This window comes from Colletotrichum lupini, chromosome 4 (genome assembly GCF_023278565.1).
Source record: "Colletotrichum lupini chromosome 4, complete sequence".
NCBI lineage: Eukaryota > Fungi > Ascomycota > Sordariomycetes > Glomerellales > Glomerellaceae > Colletotrichum > Colletotrichum lupini.
In genome coordinates, this window is record NC_064677.1 from 6,665,687 (window position 1) to 6,681,823 (window position 16,137).

The 16,137-nt window shown below is 47.0% G+C and overlaps 4 protein-coding genes across 4 annotated transcripts; all 4 read right to left on the reverse strand.

The window, feature by feature from the left end:
* Positions 1-3,334: 3,334 nt before the first annotated feature.
* CLUP02_09075 (uncharacterized protein) lies at positions 3,335-4,300 on the reverse strand (the record flags this gene model as incomplete). The annotated part of the gene is made up of 1 exon (XM_049288056.1): positions 3,335-4,300. One exon carries the CDS (start codon positions 4,298-4,300, stop codon positions 3,335-3,337), a length of 966 nt encoding a protein of 321 aa, XP_049145200.1.
* Positions 4,301-4,589: 289 nt separating this feature from the next.
* On the reverse strand, positions 4,590-6,472 carry CLUP02_09076 (uncharacterized protein; the record flags this gene model as incomplete). The annotated part of the gene is made up of 10 exons (XM_049288057.1): positions 4,590-4,752; positions 4,814-4,911; positions 4,984-5,067; positions 5,115-5,136; positions 5,207-5,437; positions 5,563-5,607; positions 5,673-5,862; positions 5,903-6,020; positions 6,079-6,218; positions 6,304-6,472. The coding sequence occupies 10 exons, from the start codon at positions 6,470-6,472 to the stop codon at positions 4,590-4,592; spliced, it is 1,260 nt and encodes a 419-aa protein (XP_049145201.1).
* Positions 6,473-6,581: 109 nt separating this feature from the next.
* CLUP02_09077 (uncharacterized protein) lies at positions 6,582-6,993 on the reverse strand (the record flags this gene model as incomplete). The annotated part of the gene is made up of 3 exons (XM_049288058.1): positions 6,582-6,666; positions 6,715-6,811; positions 6,921-6,993. The coding sequence occupies 3 exons, from the start codon at positions 6,991-6,993 to the stop codon at positions 6,582-6,584; spliced, it is 255 nt and encodes an 84-aa protein (XP_049145202.1).
* Positions 6,994-7,022: 29 nt separating this feature from the next.
* CLUP02_09078 (uncharacterized protein) lies at positions 7,023-7,619 on the reverse strand (the record flags this gene model as incomplete). The annotated part of the gene is made up of 3 exons (XM_049288059.1): positions 7,023-7,097; positions 7,177-7,434; positions 7,458-7,619. The coding sequence occupies 3 exons, from the start codon at positions 7,617-7,619 to the stop codon at positions 7,023-7,025; spliced, it is 495 nt and encodes a 164-aa protein (XP_049145203.1).
* Positions 7,620-16,137: the final 8,518 nt, after the last annotated feature.

Sequence of the window (16,137 nt, forward strand, 5' to 3'; positions counted from 1 at the left end):
CTACTATATTTTTATATTAAGCTCGTACGTATTAAAATTACGTATAATCTTAAGGCCTCGTTAGGTAGAGGTAGCCTTACTTAGCGCTAGAGGTACCGTTAATAGTAGCGGCGCTAGTGTGGGTACTACTTTTACGTATTTAGTAGCTTCTTTATACTCGAACGCAGAGGGCTCTCGTCTAGAAGAGGTACTTTAATTAATAGCTAGCTTTTTTAATTTACCTATTATAACTATTATAATACCCGCTATAGAGCCCTGTGGGCGACCCTTACCTCGGACTTATAGGGGATTAAGTAGGGGGATAGAAGTACTATTACTAATAGTAGGCTCTGAGCGTTACTAGAACTAGTATAAATAGATCTTTTTTAGTAATATTAGGGTGCCGTTCTTAATATATTATTAGAGGACGTAGTAGTAAAGTAGCCTATAAGTAGTTCGAATTAAGTAGTATGCGCACTCTTTTAATAGCTTTTTTAATAAACCTAAATTTAGTTATCTACTTAGTATACTAAGTTCTTATAAGAGTTACTTAAGGGTATTATAGTATATATACGGACGTACCTTTTTTTAAAGTAACCCCGTAGTAGTACTTAATACTTTAACTTAGTAATAGGTTCGGTAAGCGCTAATTATAGCCGCTTAACTTACTTAGAAAATAACTAATTTATTAAATACGGCTTTAAAATCGCCCGTATAGTAGTAGACTCGTACTTTAATACTCGCGTATAAGGATTTAATAATTAACGTAATTAGGTAACCGAAGTGCCTAATTTAGTTAACCTAGGTAAGTATAAGTTTCTTATACTACGGCTTAAGCTAAGTATTAATAGCATAATTAACTACTACTATAGGGTACTTAGTAGTCTAAAATTTAAATAATTAGTTATAGTATATAGTTATTAATTAGCTACGGAGGAGATTATTTTAATTTATAAGGAATTACTAAAAACAAGGGTTATATATAACTACGCTAGTCTCGTCCCTCGTAGCCGGGCCGAAGTAACGCCGGGTCTAGGCTAGTATATTAAAGTTAACGTACTAACGGTAGAGTACGTGCGGTATTATTTTAAATTAAGTATTATTATCGAGGGTATTAAGTAGAGTAATCTCGCGATCTATATACGTAACTTACGGAAAGGGAATTTCGTAGGCCCGGAGTAATACTAATAACTAGTTAATAGCCTAATAATAGTTAGCTTCTTTCTTACTAAATAGAAAGTAGCTCGTAACTTAGAAAGTATAATTATTATTAGTTACTTCGTAAATATTAAATAACGGTATATTAAATCGGTTAGTTTTATATATAGAATTTATTAATAGAATATCTAGGTATTATTAAAATAGGGAAATCGCGGTAATAAGTACGATAAATAAGCTTATAATATAGCCTACGTCGTCGCGTTAGAAGCGGTACTAGTACTTTGTTAAATTACGTAATTAGTTAAATAACTACTTAATAGGGGTCCTACTACTTAATTTGTTATAGTAGTAAGTAGCTAATATATTAAGTATATTACGGGTAATAATGCCGCTATAATCGCTACTTTCTAACCATAGGCTCGAAAGGATTTAAATAGGTCGAATACCTTTATTTTATTAGTTAACGATTTAGTCCTTTTTATTACGTAGTAGCGCGCGGCGGTAATGCGTAAAAGCGTTAGTATTACTAAATAGGTAGTTATAATAGTTACGGAAGTTATTAATAATAGGACGAAAGAGCTAATTACTACTTAAAAAGCTAGTAGCGATTTACTAGCGGTAGTTTATAAACGAGGTTAAGGATTTGCGATACTTATTTAAATAAGTTAACTTTACGAGGCGTTACTATTTTTAATCGCGACGCGGGCTATAACTATAATAATAAGTAACGGTAGTTAGCGCCCTAGTAGAGGGCTTATATTAAATAATTCGGACTGCGAAGCTAGCCTCGTAAGTAGCCTCGTTAAGTATTACTTTAGTATTAAATAAGGTAGGGAATCGCTAGCCGTAAAGTGGGTAGTCGTACTCTACGTAATTATAATCGTCGTAATCAGCTATATATTAATAAATAAAAGGATTATTAACTTCGTAATTATTCTCTTCTTATAGTATATTAACGTTAGGAATAGCTTTAATTAGTAGTAGTAGTAGCGGTAGCGACGGTAAGGTCGACGAAGTAGTGGTTATAGGTGGGTAGGTAGGTGGGTAGGTAGGTAGGTGGGTAGGTAAGTGGGTGGGTATGGGCAGCTGGCCTCCGGGCTCGGAGGTAGGGCCTGCCGCAGCCACACTTGGGGGCGGGATAGCAGGAGCTGCTGGCAGAATATCCTCGCCCTATGTTAGTGATGGGGAGATGAATCGGACTGATCCGAGCTTTCCTACGTGCTCGGTCCAGGCTTGTTGTGTTGCAAGGGGATCAAGTTCGCCTCATTGCAACAGAACCCACAATGTAGAGCCCACACATGTTACGTCTTGGGACGAAAAGATGTGGCCAGAAAAGACTGACGAAACCACCAAGTCACTGTGCAAAGAGTACGGGAAACTCATGATGATGATCTTTCAATCCTCTCCTCTGTTCGATTCTGTGCGGCTTCTCCTTTCTATATACATTACCACATAATCGTACATTTTGATATAATCGTTCAAGAACCGGAATAATAATGGAAAGAGAAGTAGAAAAAAACAACCCAAAACACTGCCAAGACAGGGAAATCCTCACAGGAATAACCTTGCCTCTTGACTTGCCTCCGAACCAGAGGACTAGTCACACACGATCCACCCACCCCCCGTATACAATTCAAAACGCCTGTAAATGCCAAGTTTTCTCATTGCCTGGCTGGACTTCTTGCCCGTGACCAGTTTTGCCCCAGCCATGATTCACGCCTCTTGCTCCGGTAGTAAAAAGCAGACGAAAAGGAAAATAGAAGAAATAAGCCAACTTTAACACATGTCGAGAAGAAATAGATTTCCTCCTCTGCCTTTGATTGACCCCGTCTTCCCCAATCCAGAGGACCGCCAATGGATGATGTTCTCCAATCCGTGGGGAACCCTCTTTTGTAGTTGTTGAACGCCGTTGAAAAGACTTTGATTTGATGGTTTGGGTTTTTTTTTTTGTTTTGATTGTGTTCGTCATTGCTGATTATGATGTTAAAATTGATGTCGTTTGATGTTGTTGCAGTTGCGGTAGAAGTGATAATGTTCTACCACGTGGTATCTTTCCCGTTGAAACCGGTCCGAACCCCCCTTCCCCTTTGCCGTTCCAGCTCTTTTGCGCGTTTGACGACTCCACCCCAGGATTTTTGTCGTATTGATCATGATAACAGTGAATAGAAATAACCGTTCAGATTATAATTGTCGATCAGTTGCTGCAGGTGCTGCCGCTCTCAAAGTTGTGGCATCCGCGCTCGTGACGCTTCATGTTGCTGCGAACGCTGAAGGCCTTGCCGCAGCCGGCGTGCGGGCACTTGAAGGGCTTCTCGCCGGTGTGGGAGTGGCTGTGGATGCGCAGAGATGAAGGGCGGGAAAAGGCCTTGTTGCAGGTCTGGCAGATGTAGCGGTCCTGGCTCTGGGGGAAGGATGCCGCTGAAGAGGGGGAGATGTAGTGGTGATGTTGCCACGGGTTGGTACCGTTGGGTCCCATGCCGACGGGAACGGGGGCCATGGGCGGGAATTGTTGAGGAAGAGGGCGCTGGTAGTAGATGCCAGAGATCTGAGCCTGAGGAGGAGGGGTGTGCTGCATGGGAGGGTAGTAGGAAGCCGCAATGGGGTTGTGGGCGGGCATATAGGCAGGCGGGAAAGGCTGGGCCTGGGCGTATGAGCCTTGGACAGGCACTCTTGGGATCATGGGAGCCATGTGGCGGTGGGCTTCGGCTTCCAGAGGGGGCGTGGACTCATAGTAGTAGTTGCTCTGGGGCTGTGAGACGACGGAAAGCTGGCTGACGGATCTCGTTGAGGGAGAGTTGTAGCCGTCGAAGGAGGCGTCGGAGCTCATGGGAGGCGTGGGAGGAAGTCCGCCGCGGCCATAGTGAGAAGAGCTTGGTCTCGTCTCGGACTTTTGGGAGGATGCTATGCGGGAGGTCAGTGTTCTGTTGCTGTTGTCTGTTGCGCTGTCCATCCTATCCGTACCTTGCTGAGGAATCTGAGGGTGCGTCTCGGATGTGGGCGAGCCTTGGTCTGCGAGGCCAAGGAGATTTGAGATGGAGGGGAGAGAGCACTTTGATGTCTCGTCCATGGGAGGCGATGGGGGAGGTTGAGGCGGTTGGACGTATCCGTAGTGTGCGCTTTGCTGAGCAGCGTACGGGTTCGATATTAAAGCGCTCGCCATTGTTGCTGATTAAGAGTTTCGAAAAACTTTGGAGTGTGCTTGGTGCTGGTTGCGTGGTGTAGTTGATCCTTTTCTCCTTGTAGTTGGCTTCGGTCTTGTCGTCGATGAGTTGATGAAAGATGTGGTTGATGTGATGGTGATGGTGGTAGGTCGTTGAATATTAACACAACAGGTATTAGATGTAGAGTAGTGATTAGCCCCAAGTGCCAGCTGGATACTAGAGATTGATTTTGCTTCAGGATTTATTCGAGATTCCAAGTCGATGAGGGGGAAGGGGAGGGTGGGTAGTTTAAGTATGAAATGGCCTGGTGAAAGAAGCTTGTTGGTGGGTGGATGGAGTAGAGGTGGCAGATGGGGGAGGCAGGTATATCAGATCTCCCGAAGCAGAGTGGAATGGGTGATCAAGCGTAAATCCACACGATGATCCCTGGACGATGAGATGCCACAATCGCCTGTCACAAATTGTGTGTGGGTCAGAGGCAGAGAGAGTGGGATAAGTCTTGGGACCGTTACGCCAGGCCTGGGACCAGACGAAAGGCGGCGACGACGGGGGTGTGTGATTCTGATGGTAGCGAAGCAAGGGTCAGTCCAAGGTCCTCGTCTTGGGTCATCTATGGGGTACGTACTACTCAGTCGTGCTGCGAGGTTTAACGACAAGGGGAGGAGGACGGGGTCATCGGTACTAGGTAGATGAGACCGGGGGCCGTGAAGAGGGAGGAGGGGAGGGGAGGGGAGGAGAGGAGGAAGAGGAAGACAACAGGTAGGAACTAGCAAGTAGCAGAGACAGGAAAGAGAGTGAGAGAAGCGCGAGCACGATGGCCTGTCTCTCGATGTATCTGTAGCCTGGCTATAGCGCCTCCTGGATATTGGGATGACGGGGCAAGGGTATGTGGACGGTTCTCTTACTTGGGGGTGCATCGGGGGGATCCTGAGCGATGCTGGTTGTGTGCCTGAACCATAATCATAACAACAACGATCTCGAGTCTGGCGTGGGCAGAAAGAAAAGAGTCGTAGTGTATCCGTACTTCTACGCAGTACGGATACATGGGAGCAGTAGGTAATGGGTGTATCCGTGTTGCTGGCTGGCTGGCAGCAGTAGCCGGGATTGCGGGTGAGATCGAGGGCGACTGACCCCGTCTGGGATCAACGTCAATGGATCGCTGAGGTCAAACGGTCACTGGTTTATGCAACGGCAGGGTCTGTTGTCCAAGAGCGTACCCCAGCCGTGTGTCCTGGCTGTTCGTTAGGGCCCTGCTCTGAACGCCTCTTCCTCCTTCTCCCACACGGGAATGTACTGAGGGAGTCCCCTACATATCTTGGCCACACGCCCTCTTACTCTTCTCGTTCTCTCTCTCTGTCTCTCTGAACTCACAAACTCTCAAGCTGCCGGCACACCCTTGGCCACGCCTCCCCGGCTCCCCCCTTCCACGGCCGTGGTGCGTGGGCCGCTAGCCTAGCAAGGGCTAATCCGAATCCAGTGCTGTTATGCATGGCACCACTCGGGCCACCATTTCCTAATATGGATCTTGCACCCGTTCCGAGGATGGGGCAGTCTGGGATGCCTCACCCCTGTCCTGTCATGAAGGCTTGTGTGTTTGGGACGGAGGCCCGAGGGGTTGGTGTAGAAGGGAAGAAGGTCAAGAGCCACGACGGGAGAGAGAGAGAGAGAGAGAGAGAGAGAGAGGGAGAGATGTTCGTTATGGACCGTGGTGTTCGTGGACTGGGGTTGCCAGCCGTGGGCACGCACCACAGACACACACTGCTCCGCACACACGCACGCACTTGAGACGAGCAACGACTCTGTGCCTGACTGACGTCGGGGGGCGTGCGGCGTGTGACGCCCCAAGAGCTTCATCAGACCCTGCCAGCCCTGTGCTGCGACCGGATTGTCGAGGTGATCTTATGCCGTTCGTCGCTTCTGCCTCGAATGTGCAGATGCCAGAACGTCATCCCAAGGCTGCGAGACTTCAGAAAGAGGAGGGAGGGGGACACGGTGCTTCAACGTGCCGTGCTAGGTCCCATGTTCGGATGACTGGTGTCTTTGTTCCAGAATCGTCCTGAAGTGTTGGAATGGCAAGTTGCCCATGATGCAGATTGTCGGATCCAAACTTCGCTCAATCTGCCGACGACGCGAGATGATCCCAATCTTGTCTCAACGGCTCTTCCCAGCATAATGAGTTGTTTCTATGCTACTATGATGTTCGGCCTCGCATCCGTGGGGGGGGCATACGAATACCAATACACAGGGGCCCGGAAGAACCCCTTCCCAGATCATGGGACATTAATTGCAACAATATTCCGGATTTGCTACAGGGTTGAGAGGCAGGAGTAGCAAGCATTCTGGCCGGATGTTGTTTTGATTGACGCTCATCACGTTGCTCTCAAGACAAGCTTAATGATAAAAAAGGGTTGACGGGCTGGGAAAACGGCCTGCTCTTGGCATCTCATGCGGAGTCATCGGGATGAAAAATAGAGAAACAGCTCCCAAGACGTTGCGTTGCGTTGCGTCAACTCATGTGAAGAGCCGGTTTGTGCAACGGCAACAGCCGGTCAACTCTGGACGATAACTTTTTTTGACAACTTCAGACAACTCTCAACTTTGTGTCGTGTGCGTTGCAACCTTCAGGCAGTTGCCGCTTGGCGATGCCGACACAACTAGTACTGAGTGCCAGAGTGGCATCCCAGAGTGGCATTTTGACCATTCACAATTTAGCCACGGAAATCAGTGTGGTGAAGGATTGACCGTCCGCCAGGCTTTCGGGTCGGGCATCAGTCCGAAATGGAAATGGAGCAGAAACTGTTCAAAGTTGAGTTCAGCCCAGGCAAGTCGGCCCCAGAGATCCCATATGATCGCAATTCAACACAACTCAACGCACCGCTAGATAGAGTTCGTCACTGCAGCCCGACTCGACTCGGGGGGGGGCGGTTGGCTTTGTGGCACCCATGGAAAAGCCGCGAGCGAAGCTCTCCCGCAGTCGCCGCAAAGCTCCTGGTCTGGCGTCTGCCGCTAGGTTCGGCGTCGTCGACATCGCTTGCAGCGGCGGCCGTGCGAAAGGGTTACGCACGTCAAGTTTGAAGGTAGCTGTCAGCAACTCGTTAGCCTCCTCTATTGGGTCCTGCTTTGCTGCTTGTTGCTGTTGGGTTGGTGTGCTCTGACAGTATCTCTCCATCTTGTCTTTTCCCCCCATCTTGGTTGTGGGCTTTTTGCGAGGGGATCGGACGGCGGCGGCGTCAAAGAGACGGCACGGCATCGATAGGGGAATGGGGCATCAGGGGCGCCGGGATACTGTTTCTTGGAGGGGGAGGGGAAAGACTCCATATTGGCATGGCATGAGGGTGTGAGAAATGTGAGATGTGTGAAGGGGGCGTAAGAGGAGGGGGGGCAGGGAAACAGACAGTCGGAAACAAAGGCTAATTTCAATATGATCTTCAGTTTAGCTCGGGCGCCAGGAAAGCCCCCCTCGCTTGCGCAGGGTGGCTTGAACCTCGCAAGGATAGGGTCACAGGGGAGGAAGAGAACAAGTCTGGTCTTTGGTGTCGGCTCTCTCTCTCCTTCTGCCCTCTCTGCTCGGATTCTCGCTCTCTGAGTTTGAACGGCCCATGGATGTGCGCATGTGTGTTGTGTGGTCATCGTCTTAGCCTGGTGCTTGCTTTCCCTAAACATTTGATCCCACCCCGGGCCCCGGCCATGATGTCTCGCACATACCCTGTCCACTGCAAGGTGCCTCTGCCTCTCTCTGGCTCCTACGACCCTGGTTCATGAGGAAGGGGTCCGTGATCGACCTGGAGACGAGGGTCGAGAAAGATGGGAGGAAAAGGGTTTGGGAATGGGATGCAGACGGAACGGCAACGGAGTTCCTGGGAAAGGCCCGGGATCAAGACTCAAGGGGGGTTGGGGAATCCCTTCCATGTGAGGGCCAAGGCATGAAGAAGGCCTCAAGTTCCGAGAGCTTCTCAGGCACAATTGTGCAACAGAATGGCTTCGGATGAAGCGGTGACTCGTCCGTTATTGCTTGCCAAAGACCAAATGACAGGCTCCGTCACGTCTTGTCCCGCCGATGTCGTCCCAAGTCTTCCGCCGTGACAGCTCCGGTCGCTCTGATGTTTTGCCACTGCTTTAATATGCTTATGGCAGCAAGTTTCCTCCCTCCTCATTCATGTGGGTGCATGGATACCAGTCTTTGGAAGTGAGTGGTTGTTGTTGATCAGAGAGTTCCGGAGTGGGTGTCTGTGTCTGCGTCTGCGACGACACTGATAGCATTTGCATTCCCGTTTGCATTTTGCATGTCTGCAACTCTGCATTTTGCCATGTGCGCTGCCCTGTGACAGAAGAGCCTCCCTGAGACTTGACGACAACTTGGCATGGCACTTGGAGAAACGACGACCACGTAATACCCTCCCCAGACCCCCGAGAGGCTTGAGGCTTGCTTGCCTTGGTACGCTTGCAAGGCTCGGGGAACGGGGAAACGGGCAAACGGGGGAACGTTGAGACAAAGTGCAGACTTCAGACTTCGCTTGAGAAAATGGCTGGCGACGGCGTCGTCTAGTGTCTCCGTGTCAAACTTCGCGAACGACTTTAGCGTCCTAGCACGTGAAGAAGCAGAGACAGAGAGAGAGACATGAACACCTGTGGTGCGTCTAGTATAGCTGGGAGCGAGAGTCTTAGTTGGAGCGTCCCCGCCGCCAGTGGAGACTTTCTCCCTCGGTCCACACTATGTTAGTAGACGTAGACGGGCCGTATGTGACGAGAGGACTTGTGAGGCTTGCGTGGCTTAGAGGAGGAACCGCCCGGCCGTTGCTTGCTTTTTCCCACCACCGGTGTCCATGGCCCATGTTCCCAGACGAAGCCATCACCAGAAACGAAATGGAATGGCTACCGCTATGCCGCGTGCTAACACCGAACAAGTTGTCTGTTCCGTCGCGAAGCACGCTAGACTCACACCAGAACCACCATGGAATCCTTTAGTGGTTGCCAACGCCTTGCTTGCGACTGGCACTTGCACATTGCTGGGCCGCTGGCCGACACAATGCAACGATGAGCCCGTCCACACACTCTATCGTAGTCCGTCCGCATCTGAGGGTATCAGTGCTATGCTCAGTATGCTGAGCGATGCCTCTCTCTACGAATGAGAGTCTGCTCACTTCAACCCTGTTCTGCCCTGCTGGACCATGCTTGCGGATGAAAGTCCCGCTGCAGCGAGCGCGTTGTTGCTCACCGTTGTGGGATGACCCCCCAATCTCCATCTCCCATCGGTGTAACATCTCGTTCATTCACCAATCGGCAGCAGCTGGTTGTCCCCCCCGCCGTGGGGAGAGAGAGGATCGCGATGTGCGAGAATCCAACATCACGATAGTCTCTTGGCCGTCCGTGGTAATGGTTGACCCCCCGAAGTTACGTGATTCACCTCAATCTCGTGTGGCTGAGCAGCATCTCGGACCCTCGACTTGGGAAATGAACGCCAGACGATAAACTTTGAGAGCGACACGCAAAGATTGAAGCGGTTCGTAGATAGTTCGTGAGCCTTGCAGCGGCTGCAGATCGCCGGGAGGCCGGCCGCCCACGCCTACGTCCCTTGTACTCCGTTGTTCCTTTATTTTCTTGATTAATCTTTTTATACTTTGGCTATGCTTGACGGCCATCTGCCAACGACTCAGCACCCGCCTGAAATCGTAAAACCTTGGAGAGGCCAATTTGTTTCGACGGAATTATTCTGCCCCCGTCACTCTCCAACTCTCACAACCCCAGCGTCAGATCCCGCTTCTCGTGTCCTTCGGTCACGATCCTCACGACGGGCGAGCGACGATCTCTCCTCTGCCCTGCTCCCGTGGTCCCATGTCGTCGGAAAAGCACGAGAAGGACGTTCCCCATTCAAAAGACATGGGCCGCAAGTCCCGTGATCGGGCTTTGAACTGATCCAGGTCCTCGGGCTTTGAAGCTCTGCTAGCGCGAGCCTGGGCATCCTCTCAACCCCAGCATGTCCGTCCACCTCCTCCGCCGTATCCTGTCAAAACGGCAACTTCCTGGGATCAGTCAGATCTGTCTGCCTCTCTGTGCCTCTCTGTGCCTCTCTCTCCCTCCTGCTGCTCGTGTGGACAAGGTGTTCCGCGGGTGAGCGATAGGTCTAGCTACCTAGGCACGGCTAGCAAAAGGTAAGGTAGCAACAAGCTCCCTAGGCTTGCCTGAGCTTAGCTGGTGCCAAACGAAACGGCGTCCATCCAGATCGGGTGCAGCGCGTGGCGTCCGCCAGACCTTTCGTATCGACGTATCCCTTCACTTTGTCGTCGTCCGTCCCCCGCGCGCATGCAAAGCTGCTGCGTGTCGACCCTGCAGTATGGGGTACCCTACGGCGCGAAGCGGTCGTACTTCGGAGCCTCTTTTTTTCTGATTGTACCGGTATCGTCATATGGGAGCACACCCCATATAGCCCTCTTCTCGGATTCCCTAGACTGAGAGCGGCAGGCCGTACGATAGTATACGCAGCCAGCCCAGGTGAAGAGGGTGGGTGGCAGATGTACCCGTCCAACCGCTACCGCTGAATGGACGCCTATCCAAACCAAACACCGGGCTTTTTTTGTGTTTGCAATCCGGCTATTCGTATGTACTGATGGAACGTGGTAGGTAGATCGTCCATCCTTTAGGCTTTTCGAGACTTGAAGCCTGAAGACGGGGACTCGGACCACGGTACAGCTCGCCCCGATGTAACTTGTACGAGCGGTCATCATCCACGCCAGCAGATCTGTGAATGAGATCAACTGTGCCCCTCTAGGTAGGTAATTCGCCTTTAGACATTGGCCTTCAACAATGGGCCCGGGCCAATCTTGTCTTCCAGCTCTCACCTGTCACTGACCAATCTCCGGGAAGGGCTGGACCTTGGGCTGGGCTGGTTCCCCCTCGACCATCAACCCACCCCCCTTGTCCAAGACTACCTCTAACCGAAGGGCACTAACGCGGTGCCCGCGCGGCGATCGTCTTCGAGTGCCTCGGGTATTGTCCCAAAAACACTCTCTTGGTAAACCTTGGTCAGCAGCAGCGCAGGTTGAGCACGTTGTCTGCCGCGGCGCCGCTACCTCTGGCTGGGTACCGTCGTGCCGATCTCGAAGAAAAACCCACGCACCCGGACGGGAAGTTGATCCAACCATGACGGCCGATGATGTCGTTGCAGCCGGCACTGCGTCCTCCTGGGCAACCCCCGGTCGTGAGTCTTCAATTGCAACTTGCAAGATCATCCGGAGAATTCCAGGACAATGCGACGGTCGTGGATACATGAGGCGATTCTCACTCCATTGGGCGTATGTATGTATTGTTGTCGATGTCGACGATGGGGGCCGCAGGACCTCCTTATCCATAACAGAGCATGGGTGTCTCCGCCTACATACATCACCGCCATGATTATTATTGTTGTTGTTGTTATTATCATCATCATCTTCATTATCTAGTATACGTACGCGTTCTCAAGTCTCATCCGCCAAATCAATGTTTGGGATACCAACACCGCGAACACTTGGCTCCTGCGGAGGAAATGTCATCCGGATCCCATCTGCTGTCAATCATCAATCAACTCTAAAGTCAAACAATGGCAGCTGCCTGTCTTGCAACTCATAATGTGCCATGTGCGCTGCTTGGCGCATACAAGATCGTCCCTGAAGCACGAGCGGTGTCACGGAACGGGCAGCCGACCGATGTGTGTGTTTTGGTACGGGTTGTGCTTCAGCCCTCAAGGACAATTCAATGCCGGTCGCGAATCCGATTCCTCGGCCCCTACCTGCTTTTTCATTGCCAATTGCAGATCATCCATCACCGACCCGCTCATTCACTAGGGGTGAGAAGGGTCAGTTTGTGCAGAAACGAACGGGCCAAGATGTACTGTGTATCCGTATGTAAGTATAAACTGATGGCTGGGAAGAGGCGAATGGCAGTAAGACAAGGCTCAATCCTGTTTGCGTCATGTTTCTTGATACTTTGCCCCCCATCACACACATATATCCGTATTCGAATATAAGAGCAGTGAAGCACATCAACTCGCGCCGCAGTAGCTCCAGAGTCATTATGCAAAGTCTCACCAGTGATCACAAACACAAAAATTCCAGCCCTGCACCACATGGCCAACATGCTAATCACTCATGGCGGACACGAGCTGTAAAGACACTACGCAACTGCCGACCGCCTGGGCGTCGCGCACTATTCTAGTAGGTTTCGTCGTAGTAACACGCCGGCAGCCTCGTTTGCAGCAAAGCCACTCGGCACTTTTTCAACGACGACGAGGGCGGTAACTTCCGAGGTGCTCGGAATCGGAGCAACTGTTCGCGAACACAAACCCTAGGTGCAGGACGCCGTCTCTATCACTACCACCTAAAGTCAAATCTGGTCCCTCGTATGAAGGTGTCTCGAAACTTTGATTTCGAGATACTAGCAAATCGTTGCCTACACTAACGTCCCAAGGGGCCCTGTGACCCTGTACTGGAAAGTGTAATAAGTATAATGGGATCGATGATGTCGCCCGCTTGAATTCCGCCGCCAGCGCGTGTCTGGGCCAATGAATCCCATGGCTGGTACCGGTGCAACGGGCGTGACCAGATCCTTCTCTGGCCTCTCTCCGCGGCAGGTTCCTTTCAAGAGCGGCAGGGACGCTGATTGGGATGGCGGGACCCAGACGTGGACGAGGGCGTCGAGAGGATCTGTCGATCAGCACAGGGGGGGCCATCCGCCCAAGCCCAACCCTTGGCTCTCATCCCATCAGCTTGCTTTTTGAGAACCGGTCCCAAAGTCTGTTGTGCTGGCTCCACTATCACCATCCACCTTCACACTTTCTTAATCGCTCAACCAGAGTCAAGAGTTCCAAACGAGAGAATTATGACGGAAACGGCGTGAAGGAGAGAATGCCACTAGCTGAAGGGGAAATGAGGCTCAAACCTCAAACAAACATAGCAAGACATTTTGAAGACCACGAGAAATGTGTCTTCAATTGCAGAAACAGGCTCTAGTTTATCCTACTGTTCGTCGCCCGGCCTCGCCCCGTAAATCATTTCCTGTTCTTCAGAGTCGAGACTCTTCCCTTTCAACGCTCGATCAAAGCAACTTATCTCCTTTGGCTAAGCCCCTAGAACGTCTATGGAACGACAAACCACCCCCGGATCCCCCTACTTGCCCAGTCCTTCGACCACATTGAGATTTCAGAGAGTGGGGGAAGATTAAGATGGGAAGAACAAGCACAGGCCAGAGCTTGCTCCCCATGCCCCGAGAAACGACGGCCGCTTGGGAATAAGTCCATTGGCAATTCGCAATCGGAGCCAGCTCCTACCATCGTAAGCCCTGAGGGCCGAGGCTTCTGCCCATGGCAAGCTGGCAGCATTGAAGATGGCCCATCTCGAAAGATTTGGTAATTCAACTCTCGTAACTTAATAAGCTGGCTAGTGCCTCCTGCGACTGACGCGGACAATCTCGATTAGATCTCGCTTCGGCCCCAAAAGAAGCGTCAGATTTGTGCGGATTAAAAAGACGGCTAACCGAGAGTTTCGGCTAGAGCTGTGGCGGCCGGGCATCATCTACGGCGTCCCTTAGTCTAAGAGATTTAAAAAAAGGGCAATGATATTCTACTAGCACCTGCCAATATCCCGCCCCCAAGTATAGCTACGACCGCTCCTACCTCCGACCACGGAGCCCAGCTGCCCATACCCACCTACTTACCTACCCACCCACTTACCTACCCACTTACCTACTTACCTACCTACCTACTTACTTATAACCACTACTTTATTAACCTCGCCGTCACTACCACTATTATTACTATTAATTAAAACTATTCCTAACGTTAATATATTATAAAAAGAGAATAATTATAAAGTTAATAATCCTTTTATTTACTAATATACTATTAATTACGATAATTATAGTTACGTAAAGTATAACTACTTATTTTATAATTAGTACTTCTCTAACTTACTTAAGGCTAAAATAGTACTTAACGAGGCTACTTATAAAACTAGCTTTATAGTCCGAATTATTTAATATAAACCCTTTATTAAAGTACTAATTACTATTACTTATTATTATATTTATAACTTATATTACGATTAAAAATAATAACATTTTATAAAGTTAACTTACTTAAATAAGCGTCGTAAATCCTTAACCTCGTTTATAAATTATTATTAATAAATCGCTACTAGCTTTTTAAATAGTAACTAGCTCTTCTATCCTATTATTAATAACTTCTATAACTATTATAACTACCTATTTAGTAATACTAACGCTTTTATATATTACTACTACGCACTATTACGTAATAAAAAAACTAAATCGTTAATTAATAAAATAAGGATATTCGACTTATTTAAATCTTTTTAAGCTTATAATTAAAAAGTAGTAATTATAGTAGTATTATTACCTATAATATACTTAATATACTAACTACCTACCGCTATAACGAATTAAATAATAAATCCCCTATTAAATGATTATTTAATTGATTATATAATTCTATAAAATATTAGTACCGTTTCTAATATAATAACGCGGGCTATATTATAAACTTATTTATCGTACTTACTACTATAATTTCCCTACTTTAATAATATCTAGATATTTTATTAATAAATTCTATATATAAAACTAATTAATTTAATATATTACTATTTAATATTTATAGAGCTATAAATAATAGTTATACTTTCTAAATTATAAGCTACTTTTTATTTAATAAAAAAAAAGCTAATTATTATTAAGCTATTAACTAGCTATTAATATTACTCCGGGCTTATAAAATTCCCTTTTTATAAATTACGTATATAAATTACGAAATTACTCTACTTAACGCCCTTAATAATAATACTTAATTTAAAATAGTACTATATATATTCTATTATTAATACGTTAACCTTAAAATACTAATTAAAACCTGATACTACTTCGGCCCGGCTATAAAAAATAAAACTAATATTATTATATATAACCCTCGCTTCTAATAATTCCTTACGAATTAAAATAATCTCCTCTATAATAAATTAATAACTATATACTATAACTAATTATTTAAATTTAAAACTATTAAGTACCCTATAATAATAGTTAATTACGCTATTAATACCTAGCTTAAGTTATAATACGAAAAAATCGTACTTACTTAGGTTAACTAAATTAAGTACTTCGGTTACCTAACTACGTTAATTATTAAATCCTTATATATAAGTATCAAAATACGAATTTACTACTATACGGGCGACCTTAAAACTATATTTAATAAATTAATTATTTTTAAATAAGTTAACTAGCTATAATTAGCGTTTACTAAACCCGTTACTAAGCTAAAGTATTAAGTACTATTATAAAATTATTCTAAAAAAAAGTCCGTATATATATATATTATAATACCCTTAAGTACTTTTTATAAAAACTTTATATACTAAGTAAATAATTAAATTTAAGTTTATATAAAAAGTTATTAAAAAAGTACGCACCCTACTTAATTTAATTTATTTATAAGCTACTTTACTACTACGTCCTCTAATAATATACTAAGAATAGGACTCTAATATTATTAAAAAAAATCTATTTATATTAGTTTTAACGATATTTAGAGCTTATTATTAATAATAATACCTCTATCCCCCTATTTAATCCTTTATAAATTTAAAATAAAAGTCGTTTATAGGGCTCTATAATAAGTATTATAATAGTTATAATAAGTATTAGGGCGCTTAAATTAAAAAAGCTAGTAATCGATCTAAGTACCTCCTCTAAATAAGAGCCCTCTATATTTAAATATAAAAAAGCTACTAAACGTATAAAATTAGTACTTATATTAACGTTATTATTATTAATAATACTTCTAGCGCTAAAT